Below are 22,280 nucleotides of genomic sequence, written 5' to 3'. Positions count from 1 at the left end.
ACCGTTTCAGCCATTTGTGGCAAAAAATTCCGATTTGCATCTGAAAACATTGTGTCAGGGTTTATGGAATTTACCCTAAGCACCACACGTGTATAAAATTCTCTAACAACGCGGAAGTTACTTGCGAAAGAACTTGAAAAACTGGTCCTTCTGCATAGTCATGCAGAAGGAATTCTATGCAAGTCCAAGTTTGTTGTCTATAACTACTAAAATAAGAAAATGTAAATACCATGCTATTAAAACAGCAGTGTGAGTGTTAGAGGAGGGTGAAAAGTGAGAGAGTAAGGCTGCGCTTATAGTGCCGGCGATGGTGACATCACGTTGTGGTCGCTGTAAAAATCAAATTGACTTGACTTCCAGCGATCACGACCAAGCCGTTGCGCCGTTGCTTCTACTATAAACGCACGCGACGGCGGCAATACATTTGCTTTGCTGCTACGTTGCATCACCGACACTATAAGCGCAGCCTAAGAGAGAAGAGGGAGAGAGTTAGAGAGCAGGGGGAACAGTGGGAGAGTGAGGGAGGGGGGGCAGTTAGAGGTAGAGAGAAGGGGAGCGTTAGAGATTAGGGAGAGAGTGAGAGTGTTAGGGTGGAGGGAGGAGAGTGTTATAGAGGAGGGGGAGAGTGAGAGTTAGGCCTTGTTCAGGGTGTCAGCTGCAGGACTCGGAGGGAGGGCGTGAGGGAGGCAGTGCTGCAGTTTGCTGGGCGATCTGTGTTTATCCCCCAGCAGACTTTTCAGCGTTGGGGAGGGGGCGGGGTTACACACGGCAGGGTAAGTATCCAAGTTGCAGTCATGAAAACATTCTGAAGAATGATTTCATTGGCTGCCTAGGTCCCTGTGACGCTGCTGCAGTTTCAAAAAACGAAATTTTCGTTTATTGAAACTGTAGTCAGCTTCAACTCCTGGCTTCGGAGACAGGGCAGTTGCTACCCTGAAAACCAGTATTCAAATTGAATACTTTGTTTCTACCCGGCAGCACACACGGCAGCACGCCCTCCCTCCGAAGCCAGCACCCTGAACGAGGCCTTAGCGAGGAGGGGAAAGAGTGAGTTAGAGAAGAGAGAGGTGGAGAGTTAAGAGACAGGAAGTGAGTTAAAGGGGGGGGGAGATATAGAGGAGGGGGAAAGAGAGTGACAGAGGGGGGCCCTTAAAAATATTTTGCAGGGGGGCCCAAATATTGTAGTTACACCAGTGACTCAGACTTTTTTCCTGTTTGCTTTTCGGCTTAAATTAATTTCTCTGTCATCATTTAGCTAGAGACTTGAAAAGAATGAACAATATTACCAGATAAGGGTGCGATTAAACAGACCTAAAGAAAATACACAGAAAGCAAATAAGTGAAAATGTTACTAGAACAGTGATTTAATCTTTATAAGGAATCCAATTACATGAAGAAGCTATTTAAAACACTATGTTTACCTGCTACTGTATGTGGGAATGGTCCTTTACCCATTGTGATGCTGAAAGTTTGGAGTGCCACTGTACTTCAAGGATTTTGATCACGTGGTCACTTGAGGGTGATCGCAGCCATACCCCCTGGGACACAAGGGAGAACATAAAAAAAGACATTTCAATATATGTGAAGTGGTCAGTAACCTCGAGTGTTAGTGAGGCTATCTATGCCTTCTCAAGAAAAGCCTAAATAGCCTCACCGGCACTCAAGGGTTTAGAGAAAGAAAAGCCTCCTTATCCCCTCCACACTGCGGTCCTCCAATGTCTTTAGGGTCAGTGACCCCCAGGAATTTATCCGGTCAGGTAAGCCATGGGACCAATCATATTGGTTGATTTACCATGTTTTCACCACTCTTACTGATGTGTTAAAAAACATTGTAACAATTTCTGGTGTCATAGGTAAGAGCGGTGAACAAATGTTAAATTTGCCAATCTGACTTGATTTACCATGTGAAAACCTACCACATGTTATGCGACAGCGACAGGCCCTATATAAGGGCTATACCCTCGCATACCACCTTCGCCAACAGCTAAGAGAGGACTTGTGTAGATTGTCATCTGATATGAGAATGAGATTTAAAAATTATTCCACAAGCAAGAGAGCATCAACAGTGTCTGTCATTTTTGAGGAAAGGTATTCAAGGGATATTGATGCGAGATGGATGGAGAACATGGAGTCCCGGATTAGGCTTCAATTGAGGCCCTGGTTTGTATTGTTTATTTTTTGCTCTTTGAGCCATCAATGCCAAGTGGTGAAGACTGTATTTTTTGTTTAACATTATTGCTTTTTATGGTTGGATTACCTTGGTGGAAAATGTATTGGGGGTCATTAACCCTGAAAACCTTGGATGACCTTAAGATGGGTCAGGTAAGTGACTGATTTTGCTCCTTAACCCCCTTGAGTGTCAGTGATGCTACCTAGGCTCTCCTTGAGAGGGCCCAGGTAACTTGATTGGTACACAAAGGGTTTTTACTAATGTTATTACTGTTATGTTTTATTTATGATTTTTAAATGGCCAAAAGCCCTATTATGCAGCATTGGCTAATAGGGATGCAACAGATTTCTTATAGATGGTCAGTCATGTTCTCTCTGTTTTTGCTTTCTCTAGGGTAAAAAACCATGACCCAAAAAAGACAAGAATACATATGCAATATAATTTTTATTTGTGTTATGTTATTTCATGGATCTGCAGTTCGTGGTAAGTATGATTTTGTTATTTAAATTAGATTTACTTAATTGTGTGCTTATATAGTTACAAACTCCGTTATTGATAATCTTATGGCGGGCTCTTATGTACAGCATTCACATCCTGCCGCTTTTGTAGGGAAAAAACGTGTTGAAACCTAAGGAAATAAAAATCTATTTAGATTTAAACCTCAATAAATAATTCCACTTTAAAGAAAGAAAGATTGTAGAAAAAGCACCAATTCAGTCTCAGTCAGTATCCCAGCCTCATTTCTAATCATTTCATATTCACTAAATGTTTTTTTTTTGTTTATCTGACCATGTGAATCAACATCAGTGGTTTTCAACTTTTTTTTTTGAGCAAATTTTTTTTTCTTGTTTATTCCTAAAGAAAAAATTGTGCCCCCACAAAAATACTCAATATAAAGTAAGATCAGGCTTCCCTAATTCTAAGTGGGTTATTCATTAAACTACTGTATTCTAGGGCCGACTGGGGAATTATTGCAGTGAAACTCTTGTTAAAGGAAAGGAGAATTTCTGTGAGATAGTGTCAGTTTAATGAATAACAAGAAACAGACTTAAGCGCAAACTCTCATCATGTGTGACTTGTATAAAGTTCAAGTGAAAGTACAACAAATTTAAAGATTGCAACTCACTCTTATGGTAGATCAGAAACACTGATCTATAGGGGATTGGATATTCAGGATCTCCCCAGGTACATTGTAAGGACCAGCGCTGCGGGGACTCCCGCTCTCGGCACTTCCTTACCTTTCTCCTCCACTGCCTCTAACCCCCGGCGGTGTTCCCCGGCCGTCGGCATCTCCCCCGCGGCTGTCTCCTCACTTCCGGGTCGCGCGCGTCACACTTACGGGCGCTCGCGGACCCTGGCCTCTATTTACTGGCGCCCGGAGCCTGGTCCCCCCTCCTCCATTCCGGTGCGTGCACCGGCGTGCTTTCCTGCCCCTGCTCCACCAGGTACGCCCCCAGGCTTCTCTCTCCTATCAGGGCTAACCCCTGGACCGCACCTCCGCTCCTCCCTTTCCCCTGATAGGCCCCAGCCCACTATTTCGCCTGGTCTCTCCATTTCCTCAGTGCTCTGCATAGCTTCTGTACCTTGGTGCTGTCTGCTTCTGCTTGGCTCTCTTGTGTTTCAGTCCCGGTTCCTGTTCCTGGATACTCTGCTGACCTCCCTGGATTTCGACCTTGGCTTTGGACTTAGACCACGCTGCTCTCTGGACCCATTGGATTTGGCTTTGGACTCTCTACCTCGCTGTCTTCTATATCCCTTGGACTCGGCAAACGGACCCCTACGACGCAGCTCTCTCCTCGACCCAGGCTTACGGACACTCTACCACGCAGCTCTCTCAACTCCTAGACTTTTGGCTTACGGACTTAACCCTTCTACGCCGGATTTGGGAAGTACCGAACTCTTTCTATTTTTGTTCTCTGGACCAGCTACACTACTACCACACTCCGGCCGCGCCCCCGTTTACTGTTAGGTGTGTGGTATTTGTCCTTTCCACCTCTGTCCCGGGGTCTCGTCTGGCTTATGGGCAGGCCGAGCATTACATACATAAAACAAAGAGAAGATATATACTATAGCACAGTTTGTATCATAAAATACTGTGAGCAGTGAGCTCAAATACAAACTCGCATGCTCTACAGCAGCGGTGCGCAATCTGTGGGGCGCGACCCCCAGGGGGGGCGCGAGACTGCCGACGGGGGGCGCGGGGTTTACAGAGGCCCCGCGCGCTTCCCGAAGGCACTTAAATTAAGTGCCGGGGGAGCTGCAGGGCCTCTGTAAACCATACTTACCCGTGGCTCCGGCGGCTTCCTCCCGGCGTCGCCATGGCAACGCGGCGTCAAAATGACGCTGCGATGTCATGTGACGTCACGTTGCTATGGCAACGTGACGTCATTACGCCGGTGCGAGGGTAAGTTGGGGTTGGGGGGGGCGCGGGAGTGAGGGGACAGCCGGCAGGGGGGCGCAGGGAAAAAAGTTTGCGCCCCCCTGCTCTACAGAATAAAAAAGCGTTGTGACCACTCTGGGTCCACGGCGTCGGCGCTCTGCTCACACACAGCAAACGGAGGCAGCTTCTCCCTGGTCTCACAGGTCTTCTGGGTGAATCACACTTCCGGGTTCCCCGGCGGATGACGTTACCATGTTGGCCAGCCGATGGGAAGCCTTCCCATAAAAGTTCATCGAGACCAGATTCCAAAGGATGCCTAAAGGACAGCTTAGTCCTCGTCTTTGCAGGCCAACATATTTTCAAAAAATTTGCGCGTACAATTTGAGTGTACGTGTAGCCATGCATAATAATGACTGCATACATCTTCCCTGTTGGCAGTAAGTCCTGGTAAGTACAGGCCTGCCAACAGTAGTTATGGAGGTTTTCCCTCACACCCTGGTGTGGTGCCCTGTGTAAGGAAGGGAGTGGCTGTATGCTCTGAGTCCCTGGATAGTGACATCAGAGATGTGCCTGCCCCCTGAGGTATAAAGGGCACAGCACTGTCAGTTAGTGTTGGTTGCAAGTGTTAGCCAGCAGTTGTGTGAAGCAGCTGGGAAAATGTATGCTACGGCATAAGGGATTGGAGGAATACTTTTGTGACCCTAGTGCAGTAACTAGCGGTAGCAGAGTGACCAATCAAGTCTGTCTAAGCCACACTGTGTCCAGGGACCTGGCGCAGTGGTGATCTCCCTATGAGAAAGGGAATCCCACTTCAATACGGGAGGGCGTACCTGGCAAAGGGACAGCACGGAGAGATGTGCGGCTAGAGCCGGCAGCTGCATGGGGCAGTCTGCTACATCCCAATCTACAATAAAGATGTCGTGTTCAAAGAAAACCCCACTGTGTGAGTGTGAGATTACTCTGCAGTGGCAGTCACCACCGAGAAGGAGTTCCTCACCAGGACCATCTCCCTGCGGAAGCATAGATCCTGATGAGGTGGAGGCGCTGCACATGAAGTAAGTTGGACTCGTAACCACTACCTCAGATACCTGTCCTGATGATATCCTCTATAACACCAAGCGGGAGACTCAGGAGTCCTGTTACTAGCAGGTGCACCACCACACACGACCTTGTAATGGGGACCGGTTAGACCACACGGGCCAATGTGAGATTGGGTGGGTCAGACAAGGGGGGTCCAGCCGTTACAATTGGAGGCGCTGCTGAGATACCTGTTAACAGGACAGGCTTTTGCTAGGCACACATTAGGAAACAAGGAGAGTGTCTGCTGCCACTTTGTGCTGTGTGAGACGGAGCCAGGGGTAGTCGGGGAGATGCTGGAGCTGCATGCCGCAAAGACGCCTTGGGATCTGTTAGGGGTTAGTGAGTCTGGAGCCGGGGGCTATTGCTGTTCTAGTCGCCTTGAGGTAGCGCTAGCGGGGGATGCCTGAAGGGGTAAACTGGTAACTTAGGGCAGGAATTCTGGAAGGGTCCGCACTAGGCTAGCCAAAAGTAGGTCGACGCCCAAAGTACTGCATGGAAGAGCCAGAGTACTCTAGTCTCCATTCCAGACCACTTACCAAGGAGCACAGACTGGAGGAACGTGTTACAGTAGACACAGAAAGAGTGAGCCTAGCCTGAGGTAGTGCAAACACGAGTCAGATCTACGTTAGGTACACAAGGTGGTGCACAAGGCATGTTTATTGTACGGATGTGGTAGCTGCCCCGCAGAGCGGAGCTCCACGTACAGGAAATCAGTGTTCAACGATCAAGAGAGACCTGTCAGAATAGAGGATCTGCACAGAGCAGAAGGTCCAGGATGGCAGGGAGAGAGAACCGTCAGAATGGAGGATCTGCACAGAGTAGAAGGTCCAGGATGGCGGGGAGAGAGAACCGTAGGAATGGAGGATCTGCACAGAGCAGAAGGTCCAGGATTGCGGTCAGAGGAAGAACACGCATATGAACTGTGCGTGGACGAAGAACAAGCTACAGGAGAGACTCTTGTGTGTTTGTTGTGGAATGGCGTGAAAGCCGTGGATGCGCCGTGTTTATCATGTTTTTGTTCTCGGGATGATACCCCTGAGAATAATGAGCATGACAGTGTTATCCGATGGGAGGAACGAAATGGACTTTGTTATACCCCAATTAACAAACAGCCAGACGCTACCTTCAATGGGAAAAAGGACAATACTCACCAAGATGGCGGTTCCCGCGTTCCCGGGATACCGCGTGGGCATGCTGCAGAAAGTCTTGCAACTTTGCAGTTTGCTAATTGTTGGCCAGGATTGGCGCCAACGAGAAAACTCCACCCCGATGGGGAGTTTGGCGCGAAAGCTGGAGCCGCGCCCTCATGGACTATGACTCACTCTGCACCTGTGCTGGGTCAGCCTACAAGTCTATGAGACATCCCCCTAGTTTCAACCAGGGGGAGTGGTTTGCAGTTCCACCGGATATTGATGGAGAAAGAAGGAGGAGGGGTTGCCAAACCTGCCCCTGCCCTTCAGTTGCGAAGAGCCATTGACCAGTACAGACCCCTGAAACGAGTGCCTCCGCTGGTGAATATGGCTGCAGTTGCTGTTAAAGTGGACCAGAGTCCGTTGATCTCTACTCATCCCTACTCGGCTCCAGGAGGCTTCCTGATCATCCGGGTAGAGGGTGTGGAGACTGTGGCATGTCTTTGCCTGCAGTGCAGACTGCCGGGCGGAGCCGTGGGCAGCGAGGCCCGATGCCCCCACTGTGGACTGCAGTACATGTGGCCCATGACCACTTTTGTACCGGTACAAGCGGTGGGAGTAGCAGGAAATGTCCCGATGCCGATCGACGAGCAGCCGGGAGCACTATGGAATGAGAGTGCAGGTCCCGCGGAGTCGGAGTCAGGTTCGGTGCTCCCGACGGAGAAACCCAGCCAGCGGAGAGGTGATCACCGAGGAGCCCATCGCCGGTCTCCTACTGGGATGCCTCGGCCGAATGGCAAGTTAGAATCCTCGGATGAGGAGTGTGCTAGGCTGTCGAGTAAGATAGTCATAAAAAGAGACTGTCATACTATTGGTACGCCATGGAGAGATGCCATTCTCCATGGTGTGGAGACACGGAGTCGAGTGTCTCCAGTACCGCGACCACCCGATCGCCGGAGTCCCACTGCCGTGGTGACTAGTGGATCGGAAGGAGGTCGATCCACCCCGACCCTGCGAGGTACTAAGATGACACCGTGCCTGTCGCAGACCCAGGGGGTGGAGGAGAAGGAAGAGCGAGTCCAGAGCCAGACTGGATCGCGTAGCAGACGGGCGTTGCCAGATGTCCTCGTGGAGGAAGAGATCCCGATTGGGGATCCAACCCAAGATGGCGTCGAAGCACGTGCGTGTACGGAGGAGATTCCGGATGACCAGAGCGGCATCGAGTGGGAGATGATCGCGCCTCTGCGGTCGAGCAGCGGGAGTCGTTCACCTACTGCCAGACGGAATGGGCGCTCGAGTCGGAGAGTGAAGAGCCCAACTGCCGGTGAGAAAGAGAGACTTTGTGCCGAAGCCGAGACAGGTATTGCTGGGGAGCAGGTCGTAACCCTGCCTATACCTACGGTTCGGTCCCATCCCCAAACCCCGTCCACACCCTAGGTTAGTCCCAAGGCCCTAGTTAAAGCTCCTGTCCCTGTCACTTCTAGTTTGGGGGTGTCAAGGGATTCCCGGGGTCCTATCCAAGAACGGACTGGAAGCCTGGACTGGGGAACGTCCGATAGTGGATCGGAGGGTGGAGGGAGGATTACTCGACATGGGTCGATGACCAGCGAAAGTTATAGTGCGCTGGGTATTGAGGGCGGACACTGGTCACAGAGTAAGAGCCAAGTGGGGCGATCTGAGGGTACGTCCGGGGTATCTTCGGGTGGGCCTGATGAGGAGTCGATAGAGGAGTCTATAGAACCTAGTTCCGAGGAACGGAAGGAGACTAGGTGGTGGGCCCCGTTGTACGAGGGGTATGTAGCCTGGTTCGACCGCACCCGATTTATCCTAGAGAGGGAGGGGGTGGTTGATCACTGGTGGGCTGCCGGGGATTTTGATGAGGGAGCCATTAAAGGAATTCAGGCCGAGCAGAGGGTAGCTCAACTTATGCGGGTCTGGAAGATAGGACGCAGTGTGTACATGCACAAAGTGGTGTATTGCAATGAGCGAGGGGTACCACGGGAATACAGCGTGACTGTGCATGATGCCGCGGGGCGGGAGGTGAAGAAGCCAAATCCTCGACATTACTATTGAGTGCCAAATTAGAGTGGTCTGCTTTTTTGTTAGCGCTCCCTGCTGGTCAGTGAGTGAGATGGGCTTGCATTATTATGTCAATGTGATGATGTTTGCCATGTTATTTGTGTGTTCTTTTGCAGTGTTTCCTGGCGCAAGGTACACCAAATTTAGGTCCCAGCCGGGACGGTGGGTATTAACCAGGGGGAGTATGTAGCCATGCATAATAATGACTGCATACATCTTCCCTGTTGGCAGTAAGTCCTGGTAAGTACAGGCCTGCCAACAGTAGTTATGGAGGTTTTCCCTCACACCCTGGTGTGGTGCCCTGTGTAAGGAAGGGAGTGGCTGTATGCTCTGAGTCCCTGGATAGTGACATCAGAGATGTGCCTGCCCCCTGAGGTATAAAGGGCACAGCACTGTCAGTTAGTGTTGGTTGCAAGTGTTAGCCAGCAGTTGTGTGATGCAGCTGGGAAAATGTATGCTACAGCATAAGGGATTGGAGGAATACTTTTGTGACCCTAGTGCAGTAACTAGCGGTAGCAGAGTGACCAATCAAGTCTGTCTAAGCCACACTGTGTCCAGGGACCTGGCGCAGTGGTGATCTCCCTATGAGAAAGGGAATCCCACTTCAATACGGGAGGGCGTACCTGGCAAAGGGACAGCACGGAGAGATGTGCGGCTAGAGCCGGCAGCTGCATGGGGCAGTCTGCTACATCCCAATCTACAATAAAGATGTCGTGTTCAAAGAAAACCCCACTGTGTGAGTGTGAGATTACTCTGCAGTGGCAGTCACCACCGAGAAGGAGTTCCTCACCAGGATCATCTCCCTGCGGAAGCATAGATCCTGATGAGGTGGAGGCGCTGCACATGAAGTAAGTTGGACTCGTAACCACTACCTCAGATACCTGTCCTGATGATATCCTCTATAACACCAAGCGGGAGACTCAGGAGTCCTGTTACTAGCAGGTGCACCACCACACACGACCTTGTAATGGAGACAGGTTAGACCACACGGGCTAATGTGAGATTGGGTGGGTCAGACAAGGGGGTCCAGCCGTTACATACGTATGTGTGTGACCGGGAGGTTATCATCAATATTATGCCACTGGTAAAATTAAGTTGGTAGCTACTGGGAGAGAGTTTTTCTGTGTTTTATAATCTCTGATTAAATTTATAATAAAGTAATAGCCCTCTTCCGGACCCCAGGTTGTAAAACTGTCAAAAAGGGGGAAGTGACAGATCAAAGAGAAGTTGGGTATAAAGGTGAAAATCCTATTTTCGTTTTTTTAAATAAATCAGTTCTGTAGTACTCAATAATACTGTCTGCATTTTGTTGAACTCCTAATGCAATTTTTAATTTTTTTTTTTTTTAATTTTGACCTTCTGAGTCCCTGAGCTACTGTATGTCAGGCTTAAGACGCTCCAAAAATTAGAAATAGGTCTATTATTCTGACTGAAGGGACCATTGAAAATATAAACATGATACTGAAATGAATTAAAGCATTATTCTTGCATTGTTATATACAAAGGTGTTAAGCTCAAATGAAAAGTGTTTGTACATCACATTCATTTTAATATTAAAACATTTTTTTTCTGGATTTTTGTTGAGCAAAGTGTAAGGAATCCGCTCCGCAGTTTGCTGGTTGCCTTGCCTTGCAGACATGTGCAGTCCTGGAGCACCTCTCCTGATGTTTGCTGCAGCCTGGATTCACTCACCAAAGCTATACACACTCCCTCTGGTATCTACTGCAGCTGTGCAGCCTATCACTGCAACCTAGACTTGCATTCATTCATTGGAGCAGTACCTTCACACCCCCCTCCGGGGATTGGCCCACTGGCCTTTAAGTATTGTCTTCCCATAATGCTCCCTGCCGAGCATAGTCCTAACTGGATGTCTACTGTTTTGCCACAAGCCCTCGCTTGTTCTCCTATGCTGATACCAGGTTCCGCCCTGCGTCCTTCAGCTTCCTTCAAGCCGCTTGTTCTCCTATGCTGATACCAGGTTCCGCCCTGCGTCCTTGAGCTCCCTTCAAGCCGCTTGTTCTCCTATGCTGATACGGAGGTTCCGCCCTGCGTCCTTCAGCTTCCTTCAAGCTCCCGCTTGTTCTCCTGCGCTGAAGCAAAGGTATCCCCTATGTCTTCAGCTTCCTGCTTTCCTGCACTGAGGCAAAGGTATCCCCCGCGCCCTTCAGTCTCCTGATTCCTGCACTGTAGCGGAGGTTTCCCTGTGGATCTTCAGCTTCCTGGTTCCTGGGGCCTACTCTTTCCCTAATCTAGAGAGGCCGTGTCCTGGTTCCTGCGCTGTTACAGAGGATTCCCCAGCCGCTCAGGACTCTTGCGCTGTAGCACTGGTGCACCCGTGCAGCAAAGCGGTGTGCTATTCTGGTCTGCCTACCATCTCCTGTGACCAGTACCATGGGCCATGGTCGTCGCTCGCGCAGAGGCCAACCCCGCGCTCCTAAGCTGAAGCGGGGCTCTCCTGACTACCTGTTGCCGAACTCTTGCCTGAACAATGTTTATCCTGATATCTCCTGTCCTGACCCTGGCTTGTACAACGACGACGCTGTCTTCTCCTTTCCTGATCCTGCTACGTTTGACAACGAACTGCGCAATCCGGATCAGCCTGCGCGGTCTCAGGTCGGTGCTTTTACAACCCCACCTCAGCCTCACGGTCCGACCCTGGTTTGTGGCGAGCAGAACCCTGACAGTATGCTCGGCCCCACAAACTCGGACCCCGCTGAGATGTGGGTTGGTAAGTTTTTTCCTGAAAGCCTGTCCCGGCCTGTAAACCAGTCCCAGTGTGAATACCAGTTTCTATGTGAGATAATACCCATGCTTGAAGATCTTGTTGTGTTTAAAGGTTTGACCCCTATGCAAAGCAAATGCCGTAATGATCTCATGATGAAGTTTTACCGCCTCCAGGACTTAAAACAATCGCTGGCCGCTTGTATTTGCGATCCTGGTTACCCTTTAACTTGGGAAAATGTGTACCCTTTAGAATTGGACGACGCCCAAAAGGAACTCTCTTCCCTGGCCTTGTCTTTAGACATTTATATAGCAAAAGAGGACCCTCTCCTCATGTTGGCTGATGCCCAAAAAACACTCCATATCCTTTCTATGACATTAGACATTTGCATAAAGGAACAGGATCCTCCCCTCGCCAGCTTCGCTGCCGCTTGGCTGTATCCCTGGTCTACCACGGATCCTTGCCCTGAGTGTATGGCCGGGTTCCCTGACACCAATGATATGTTTTCGTTAACCCCTGCCGATCAGTCCTGTGAGGTTCCCCTGGAGAATACATATGTTTCACTAGCCAACACTAAGGTTCTACTATCAGAGAATAAGTCCCTTTGTTCCACTATTTCTAACTCCGAATCTGTCACTCCAGCTCTTGAGGGTTTTCCAGCTTTAAACTCTGCTAGGCAGTCCTGTGCGCTTTCCCCGTCAGAGAAAGAATCCCTAAGTTCTGTTCCCAGGGTTATTTCTGTATTAACCTCTGTGGGGCAGCTCTCTGAGTTTCCTTTGGTAAATCCCTGTTCTCTGTCAGCCATGGTCACGCCCCTAGCTTCAGAGGAGAGATTCCTGGTCTGTCCTAATACAGAGAGAAGATTACCTATGTTTTACTCTCAGGCATTGTCTGCATTAACCCCTGTAAATTCTTGCTGCCTCCAAGTTAATGCCTTCGTTTTAGCCTCAGAGAATGAGTCCACAAGTCAGACAGCAGAGGTTGCATTGAGGGATTCCCATAACCGTACGGAGTCCCTAGATATTCTTTGCTATAAATCCCCTGCTTCAGCTCAAGTTTCCGCAGTTTCGTCTCCGGAGACTTCGGCTAAAGTTCTGGTTCCTGATAAATGTATTCAGGAGTCAGGTTTTTCCCTAAGCTTGCTCGCAGAGTTCCATCTCCCGGGTGTTTCGCTGAACCAGCCTGTCGCCCACATAGCGGTGATCCCTGCTTCAGCGCATAGTTCCCACATTATGGAGTCTGCAGTAATTTCTGGTTTCCCAGACATTCCTTACCAAATACCTACTTCAGAGACCAGTACAGTTATGATTCACCCCCGTGTACTGTCTGAGTTCTCCTCCTCTTTAAGCTTAGGGTTAAAAGCATACAGTAGTCTGTATGTCCCTCCTGGGGTTCATATTATGTTCCCAGGAATGTTTGCTGACACACGGTTTTCTCCCAAAAGTGACGCTTTTTCATATAGATTAGTAAAAAGCTTGCACACTGTTTCCCTTTTCGCTGAATTGTGTCTTACTAGTTTTGAGACTCTGAGAGGTAATGATTCTCCTTCTGATTCTGAAGCTCTTCCTACAAGGAGTATCCTGATTGGGGGTCCCCCTGATTTCTCTGTCCAGGCTAATTCTCCAGGGATCAGCATATCTGTGGTCACTTCCTTAGTACTGTCTGAGGTCACCATGCATGTATTACAAGTCCTGGGGTTTAAATCTGAGCTATTTAGCTGTCCTGCCGTTGCTGAAACCCAGTCCCTCAGTACTGTGTCTAAATATGCCCCAGCAAACATGGGGTTACTCTGGGAAGAAATGAAAACTCCTGTCTTAAAGGGTATTTTTTCTCACATGTCCAGCAAATCTAGAACCTCAGTAATTGTTTCTAAGTCACTTATCAATACATCTGATTATTTCTCTAATCAAACCCAGACACCCTCACTATCGGTTAGGAGTCCTGTGATCAGAGATTTTGCACTAGAAAACACACCAATTCATGTTTTTGTCAGGTTTGGTACCCCTGTGGTTAGGGCCATTGCAGTTTCGGAAAAGACTCCTTGTACTCCTAAGGTGCCTGTCATTAAGAGTTTTCATAGTTCATACTTGCTGCTTGTTGATTCTCAGGGCCCTGTCACTGAGGTACAGACTTCAGCTTCTGATGTTAGCTTCCCTCCCACCACTACCCTGGCTCTGCCTTTTTCTCAAGCTACTGATTTGAAGATCCCAAGGACTATTCCTGATTCACTGACAATATTATCTCCCAATGAAGATTTCCCAGTATTGGAGAGCTCTACTGTTTGCTTCTCTGCTCCTGCTAAACCATGGTTTTGTCCCTCGGAATTTTCGGTTGCCCCTGTTATTTCCTCTCAGTTGGAAATACTCTGTACGTATCCCAAGATTTCGGTCCCTATGCCTGGTTTACTGCTTGCCTTGTCACCTTCCATACCAATACCGGGAGATGCTTCCAACCAACCTATACCCTTACTAACCATTACCTGGGAGCCTTCTAGAGGAAAAATTCCTCGCAAATTCCAACATGCAGTGGTCAGCCAAGACTTTTTCTGTTACAAAGTTCCTCCTGGTGTATTCGATCAACTATCAGGGCCGCTGATCCTAGAGTCCGGTTCATTTATTAAAGACTGGGCTTCCTGTAGGGGTTCTCCTGCCGTTTCTGCTCTGGAACCCTCTGGTTCTTCACAGCCCTGGATTTCCAAGTCATTTTGCGAGGCGAGCCATGTACCAAAGATGTTTCTTCCATCAATCTCATATCCTAGAACTGTACTCACCAAAGAACTGCTCGTTTACGGATGCCCTTTCCACCTAAAGAATTTTAGGAACAACTCAATGTCCCCAAGACCCATGGATGGTCCTGTCTGGCCGCAGTTCTCACCGGGGGGTGGGGGTACACTAAGGACTAACCACGAGTCTGTGGACCACGACTCTAACCCCAATCCTAGACAGTTCAGCAACAATTCCCGGTCCCCCAACTCTAGGTGTTCTCATGTTCGCCCGGAGGTCTCGCGTGAAGGGGGGGGTACTGTAAGGAATCCGCTCCGCAGTTTGCTGGTTGCCTTGCCTTGCAGACATGTGCAGTCCTGGAGCACCTCTCCTGATGTTTGCTGCAGCCTGGATTCACTCACCAAAGCTATACACACTCCCTCTGGTATCTACTGCAGCTGTGCAGCCTATCACTGCAACCTAGACTTGCATTCATTCATTGGAGCAGTACCTTCACACCCCCCTCCGGGGATTGGCCCGCTGGCCTTTAAGTATTGTCTTCCCATAATGCTCCCTGCCGAGCATAGTCCTAACTGGATGTCTACTGTTTTGCCACAAGCCCTCGCTTGTTCTCCTATGCTGATACCAGGTTCCGCCCTGCGTCCTTCAGCTTCCTTCAAGCCGCTTGTTCTCCTATGCTGATACCAGGTTCCGCCCTGCGTCCTTCAGCTCCCTTCAAGCCGCTTGTTCTCCTATGCTGATACGGAGGTTCCGCCCTGCGTCCTTCAGCTTCCTTCAAGCTCCCGCTTGTTCTCCTGCGCTGAAGCAAAGGTATCCCCTATGTCTTCAGCTTCCTGCTTTCCTGCACTGAGGCAAAGGTATCCCCCGCGCCCTTCAGTCTCCTGATTCCTGCACTGTAGCGGAGGTTTCCCTGTGGATCTTCAGCTTCCTGGTTCCTGGGGCCTACTCTTTCCCTAATCTAGAGAGGCCGTGTCCTCGTTCCTGCGCTGTTACAGAGGATTCCCCAGCCGCTCAGGACTCTTGCGCTGTAGCACTGGTGCACCCGTGCAGCAAAGCGGTGTGCTATTCTGGTCTGCCTACCATCTCCTGTGACCAGTACCATGGGCCATGGTCGTCGCTCGCGCAGAGGCCAACCCCGCGCTCCTAAGCTGAAGCGGGGCTCTCCTGACTACCTGTTGCCGAACTCTTGCCTGAACAATGTTTATCCTGATATCTCCTGTCCTGACCCTGGCTTGTACAACGACGACGCTGTCTTCTCCTTTCCTGATCCTGCTACGTTTGACAATGAACTGCGCAATCCGGATCAGCCTGCGCGGTCTCAGGTCGGTGCTTTTACAACCCCACCTCAGCCTCGCGGTCCGACCCTGGTTTGTGGCGAGCAGAACCCTGACACAAAGTCATTGATGATGTGTTCAAATGATAAGCTAAAGTTTGTCACGTTCAAGGCACACGATGCTTAGTCATATTTGAATGATAATGGCCATATTTACAGAGACTGTTCTTATTCCCATATCTTCTTTATCAATCATCCAATTTTAAAACTTGGAATGCATTCATTTTTTTCTAGTTTTGAGGCCCCTCATAGTGTGAGTCCCCAAGCCGCAGCTCAGTTAGCTTATGCGCAAGTCTGACATTACACTCAGTCCTTGATATCAGCCCAGAGACTTTGCCCTCACACACAGCAGTTCCCAGCATTTACAAGGCTCATAAATATCTTTGGAGGGGACATAACTATACCACATTAATGCTCTTCTAATATGGACTGCTAACAAGCTTTTGCTATATGCAAAACACACCTAGCATGCATGATATAATGTACGGTTAAATCAATACTGTGCATTTAATTAACACCTGCTGTATGCTTTTAAATGTTTTTCAGGGCAGACTATAATTTGGGGTGAATTATCCAAAGAAGTAATTTTGCCCTGCTCATTTAAACCGAATAAGGAGGAAGTAATTCACTGGCGTACAGAAATTGGAAAGCTGATTGTGCACAAGTACTACAAAGGCAGAGACAGGCTGGAACAACAGGACCAAAGTTATCAAAACAGAACATCATTGTTTCTAAGTGAACTGAGTAACGGAAATGCCTCTCTCCTACTAAGAGACCTGCAAAAAAGTGATGGACAAAGTTATCACTGTTACGTGGGGACAAACGGACAAAAAGAAGAATATACAGTGAAGTTAAATATTGCAGGTATGAAAAGTAACACTCTGTTTCAGCTTTCCCATTAAGCCCGGGCCTAAGGCAGCAAAATTTAGGGGCGGCAAAAATTTCCGCCTCCATATCATTTTGCCACACTATAGAACTTATGGGACCTAATGGGAAGGTAGTTGCCAGTGTCAGCCGCCTCCTTTCTGCCGCTGTCCTGCTCCTTTGAAATCCCAGCGTCAAATGACGCCACGGACGTTCCATGGGAACGCGCCGCCGTGCGACGTCCGCGGCGTCATTTGACGCTGGGATTTCAGAGGAGCAGGACGGCGGCAGACATTTTGAAATCCGCCACTGGTAACACTTGTAAATGATAATGCACCCGTTTGTGTGAAATCAATGTGAATATTTGATGATGTAATTGTTGGAAGAATAATTTGTTACTAAAAACACTGTAATAATAACACCAGAATAAAAGATAATAAAAATATTTAAAAAAAAATGTTAAGACTCACCTACAATGTTAGCTTTGGGTGTTTTTCGTTTGCTTATGAACACTATTTGGCCATGGCAATGAGATTCCTTACTTATGTACAATGGAACATAGTTTATTAATAGATCTATCCCAATGGTTATTTTTAAGACACTTCTTCCTTCAAAATAGTACATTGGGCTCATAACAGGCAATTATCAAAATCATTCATGGCTGCTATTTTCCTAGAGGTTAAGGCAAAACCCACAAAGCTAATTAAATGCAAAAACAATGGCTGCTAGTTATCTCGTTAGCATAGGCTTAACGCCATGTTATGTTAGCACTACTTTACGTTACCTGTAAATAATATGGCATTAAGTTTATCTTACCCAATAGTGGCATTACTGCCATCCAAACCCTGAAAAGGTGTCTGGATGGGGAAAAAAAACAGAAAACAAGAGAGGGAAATAACCCTGTAAAAAAATAATACAATATTTCAATCATACCTAACTGTGGTATGACAGTCATCCACAGTTACACTCTTCCAGACCTTGTAAAATACCTATTTCAGGGTCTGGAGGTGAGACGTGCCAAGTTTAGCTATAACCTAACTAATGTGTCGTTAAATCCCTGCATTACCTGTAACGGAGATAGCTGGATATGCATTGCTAGTGGGAATACTACTTTTGCATATCAATAGCACTAAAATCTGTTATAGTAACGCAATGCCCTTTCCAGCCAAAAACACCACTTAACACCGCGTTGTTGGGCTTTGAAGAAGTTCTGGTTGTAGTGAATTCGGAGCTTCTTTAAAATACATCTATAGGGGACAGTTGTTTCCTTTTACCAATAGAACTGGTACACCCATATTACCAATTCTATTTCTACTTCAAAGCACAACACTGGTGTGCTTATTATCAGCATAAGTGCCGCCTTATGGCACACCATTGGGGTTCAAATACTTCTCCTTGTACTTTGTGTCAAGTATTGACCGACTGAGCACACTTGCGCTTCTTGAGGTTTTTACATTTGTAGTTTTCTTTCATTTCTGAATAAAATGTATTTATTTTCAATTTAGTAGAGGAGAGTGCATCACCAGGGATTCTTTCTCTTTCGTGTGTACAATAGTTACTTGTCCCAGATAGCACCACTCTATAAGACTATTACACAGCTGAGCAGGGACTCCCCCCTTTTTTTTTGCTCCCCCCAACCACCACAGCAGCTGGGGCCCTGCAGCTAACAGAGGCCAGTCAGCCAGACTCAGAGGTTGGATCTGAACTCTGGCTGGGCCTAACTTCCAGCGCTGGATGGCAGGGCTCCCATAAGCCGCCAAGCCCGTGACAGTTGACCCAGCTCTTCCCTTACCACCAACCCCCCGCCCCACCTCTTCACCCCCCCCCTCACGCCTGTCGGCAGCCCTGCATCACGGCACTAAAGTACAGGACAATTATGCATCCCCACAGACCTTAACGGGACAATAAAATAAAACAAGGGACACCCCATATATACAGGATGTCTGGCGACCCTAAGCATTAAGTCAATAATGCAGCTCTATGGATCTGGGGCAGTGAGTTCATTGCATTTTAAATCAAGCAGGTGGACATAAGCTTTGTCAATTGGTCTCTATTGATGTATGATATGTATTCCCCATGGTAGATATCTTTAAGCACTCATTATGTGCCATGGTACATTACTATGAAACGGATAGAATTGGGGATAATAATATATCTTATTTTGACAGCATTTGAACAACAATCAATGGAATATGAGTCCAAGAACAATGAAACAAGTCTTAGGTGCTCTGTAAATAATACTTATCCATCTGATGCCGTCAGTATAACATGGCGTCTGGGCAATAGAACTGTCCAAGAAATGAAAAGGCCTGAAAGCTACATGACTATTACAAATTCCATGAATGCACACCAGTGCGTCATCCACCACTCAATTCTCAACCGTAACTGGACGGGTACCTGGGAAATGAAGGGTAAGTGTCATGATGTTTACAGCATTTTACTCACTCTTTTAAAATTTCCTTCTGTAAAATATGCTTGACAAGTGCAAAATATATTTCAGATTTCAGTTCTATTGCAGATGATAAGGAATTTAAAGACTAAGTAAACTTAGTAACCATTTAAATGCTATGCCAGTTAAATCAATACCTAGCTGTGGTGTTACACCCACCCAGACCTGTAAAAGCCCTATCACTGGATGTGAGTAATGCTAAGTTTAGGTATGATCTAACTATTGTAACTTTAAATAGATACGCATCTCTTTTCCATCTTATTATCACTAACGGCCGTTACAGTAAAGCAATGCTGTTTCTGGATGAAAACATGACGACATTATGTTATTATTCATTGAAGATGTGCGGGAAGGCATAGTGTGCCGTTAACTTAGGTTATCGTCACGTTAATTCACTTAACGGAGCTTTGTGAATCTAAGTCTTTATTTAGTAAGTTTCCAAAATTTGGCCAAGAATTTCTCTACTCCTCAGCAGTGGGGTGCATTGGACTTGCAAACTTCTATGCCGTTACTGTATGAATACACTGTCTGTCTATACATATAATAATATTAATTATTGTTTTTATTAGAGGTATAATTTATTGTGGTTGAATTGTTTTTTGTATGCTTGTTTTTGATTCCTGTAGCCTGACTAGGAGCCAACAGTTGCATGACCACACCAGTCATTGTCTTAAAAAAGCCGTGCCTACAGAGAAAATTACATTTTAATAATTGGTGGCTTTGAGAGTTTAAAATTACAACATATGCATTTGTAACCCTCCTTACCCGGCTCTAAAGGAGGTCACAACATATTAGTTATATACAATGTCAATACTCAGTCATTAAGGGCCATCACAAGGTGTTGGGTAGGTGTAGGTAGGGTGTAGATAAAAGCATAGGAAAGAGATGAGCGCCAGGAAAACTTTTATAAAACGTAACGTTACTTTATTCTCATCCGTCCAAAACACACCACAGGCATCGACATACGTTGTACACTGACAGAAACTCGTGGCAAACAATACTTTTGATATTTCGTCCTCTGGAAGTTCCCATTCCTATTCAGGAGAGGTTTTTAGCTTAGTGGGCCATTGAAAACAGGAAAGAGTGGAAACCGCTGGCGGAAGACTAGGATGCAGATGAGAACCCGCTGGATGGCAGGTTCAGAATCAAGCGAGGAGTGCAGGATACGCAAACCCTCTGATGACAGTGATGTCAGGCTGTGGTAGGGGCAAACCTACGAGACCAGAACAGTTGGCATCTCTCCCACAAACTTGAGATTCCTGTTCCTTTGAATAGACGCTAACTTGAAAGGGTCACGTTTCTAACGGATAACAATAAAGGATGACAGGACACATTTAAATACATATTCCTGTACAGGACTCACAGTGAGGACCCCACTCAGAACTCTGAAGATCCTGCTCCTAGAAAATAAGGGGCACTATATACCCTTATATTTTCATAATACATCACATGGTTGTGGTGGGGAGTTTGAGTGAGCCCACACAGTTAATACCTTAAAGCCAGTAACCCTTCACCGAAAGTAGTGGTCCTCCAAGACACATTCTAAACATGTCTGTGACATCACAACTATTAATCCCTGGCAAGGAAATTTCTGGCCACCATAATGACCAAAGAAAAGCCAACAATTACAATGTAATTATCACTAACCGTGGGTCTCCTGGAAGAATGACCCGGGTCATCATGGTAAACAAAAAAACACCTGACAAGGGTATTGCTGATTTTAAATCAATCCTATCTTTAAATGTCTCAGCAATAAACTAACAAATGCATAAGTGAAATGCTGGGTGGAGCACTTTTAATGTTATCGCAGAGCTCAAAAACACCAAGGCTTCCTACTCATGACTTGATATAGCTTGAACCTTAGACTCACCATGTGTGCTAATGACTCAGTATTTACCAAAGCAATAGCAAAAGAAGTACATACAAATAAACGGAAATATATATATATTAGTAGTAAGTATGCATTCTCAACTACTAAGAAAAACAAAACCTTGAAAACATACTTGTCTCTGCAGATGTCACGATACTGCACTATTCAACCTTAATATTTCAAACACTTCTTTTAAAGCAGCACTACTGGGGAAATAAATATATATATATATATATATATATAAATATATATATATATATATATATATATATATATATATATATATATATATATATATATATATATATACATATAGAGGTATCAGTACCGTGTTAGCCGAGCTTCAATAATCAAAAAATAAATAGATGATACGTTCTGTGGCTAACAAAATGCTTTTATTTGTGTGAGCTTTCGAGATACACTGATCTCTTCTTCCGGCGATGTTATAACATCGCCGGAAGAAGAGATCAGTGTATCTCGAAAGCTCACACAAATAAAAGCATTTCGTTAGCCACAGAACGGTATCATCTATTTATTTTTTGATTATATATACATATATACATATATATATATATATATATATACATATATATATATATATATATATATATATATATATACATATATATATATATACATATATACATATATGTATATATATATATATATATATATATATATATATATATATATATATATATATATATATATATATATATAATTGGTTTGAAGCAGGGGATCTCCGAAGCTGAACTGCGTTGATTTCAGTCCGGGGATTCCAAGCTTCTCGAGATACTTATAAGCACACAATAGAAGTGGTGTCCTCCAACATTCTTTAATTACCTTAAGGTTCTGAGCTTCAACCACTGGCAGAAATAGGTACAAGAAGGTAAAACGGAATTGAATGGGTACAGGAATAGGACGCACAGGAAGGTATGTCAATTGTCACTATGATAATGCTACTTTAAAAGCAACACTCCCCAATCCTAGGGATTTCTTTTACATTAGTTTTGTGTTCCATCACTCTTTGTGGAAATAAAAATGGCTGCCAAGTTTTATCATACCGGAAGTCCCATTTATTTTAGTACTAAATGATTCCTGAAGCAAAAGGGGGCTCCCAGTAATGAGGCCTTGAACTACAATTTAGATATAATTGAACGAAAAACATTTAATTACTAAAGGCGTCAGGTTGGGGAACTTTTATCTGTAAAATTCTACTTTCTGATGAATACTTGTACAGATAAACAGACAGGAAATAGAATGAACATTTGATGACATACAGTATGCAATGTTGGCATTGTGTGGTTGGTTAAAAAAATGTTGGCTTCATCTCAAGCCTCACTGAACATTTAACTGCCAGAAATTCCCTTTCCTTTTGACATGTATTCCAGAATCGTTTTCTTCACTACTTTTAACAGTGGGGCATTTGGTAAACCTGTCTTCCATCACCTACCATAGGATTATTTTGCATCCAAAAATG

At 46.3% G+C, this 22,280-nt stretch overlaps 1 protein-coding gene across 2 annotated transcripts in view; it reads left to right on the top strand.

Annotated features, from left to right (window-relative positions):
* Positions 1-22,280, top strand: part of HHLA2 (HHLA2 member of B7 family) — an 80,594-nt gene that overhangs the window by 26,075 nt on the left and 32,239 nt on the right. For both annotated transcript variants that reach the window (XR_012799854.1, XM_075590078.1), the window contains exons 2-4: positions 2,564-2,653; positions 16,164-16,481; positions 18,650-18,892. Coding sequence is in view for 1 of the 2 variants with exons in the window: in XM_075590078.1 (XP_075446193.1) it covers positions 2,575-2,653; positions 16,164-16,481; positions 18,650-18,892 (640 nt within the window). In the remaining variant the exon portion in view is untranslated. The remainder of the gene's footprint in view (positions 1-2,563; positions 2,654-16,163; positions 16,482-18,649; positions 18,893-22,280) is intronic.

This window comes from Ascaphus truei, chromosome 3 (genome assembly GCF_040206685.1).
Source record: "Ascaphus truei isolate aAscTru1 chromosome 3, aAscTru1.hap1, whole genome shotgun sequence".
Taxonomy (NCBI): domain Eukaryota; kingdom Metazoa; phylum Chordata; class Amphibia; order Anura; family Ascaphidae; genus Ascaphus; species Ascaphus truei.
This window is presented reverse-complemented; position numbering and strand designations above follow the sequence as displayed.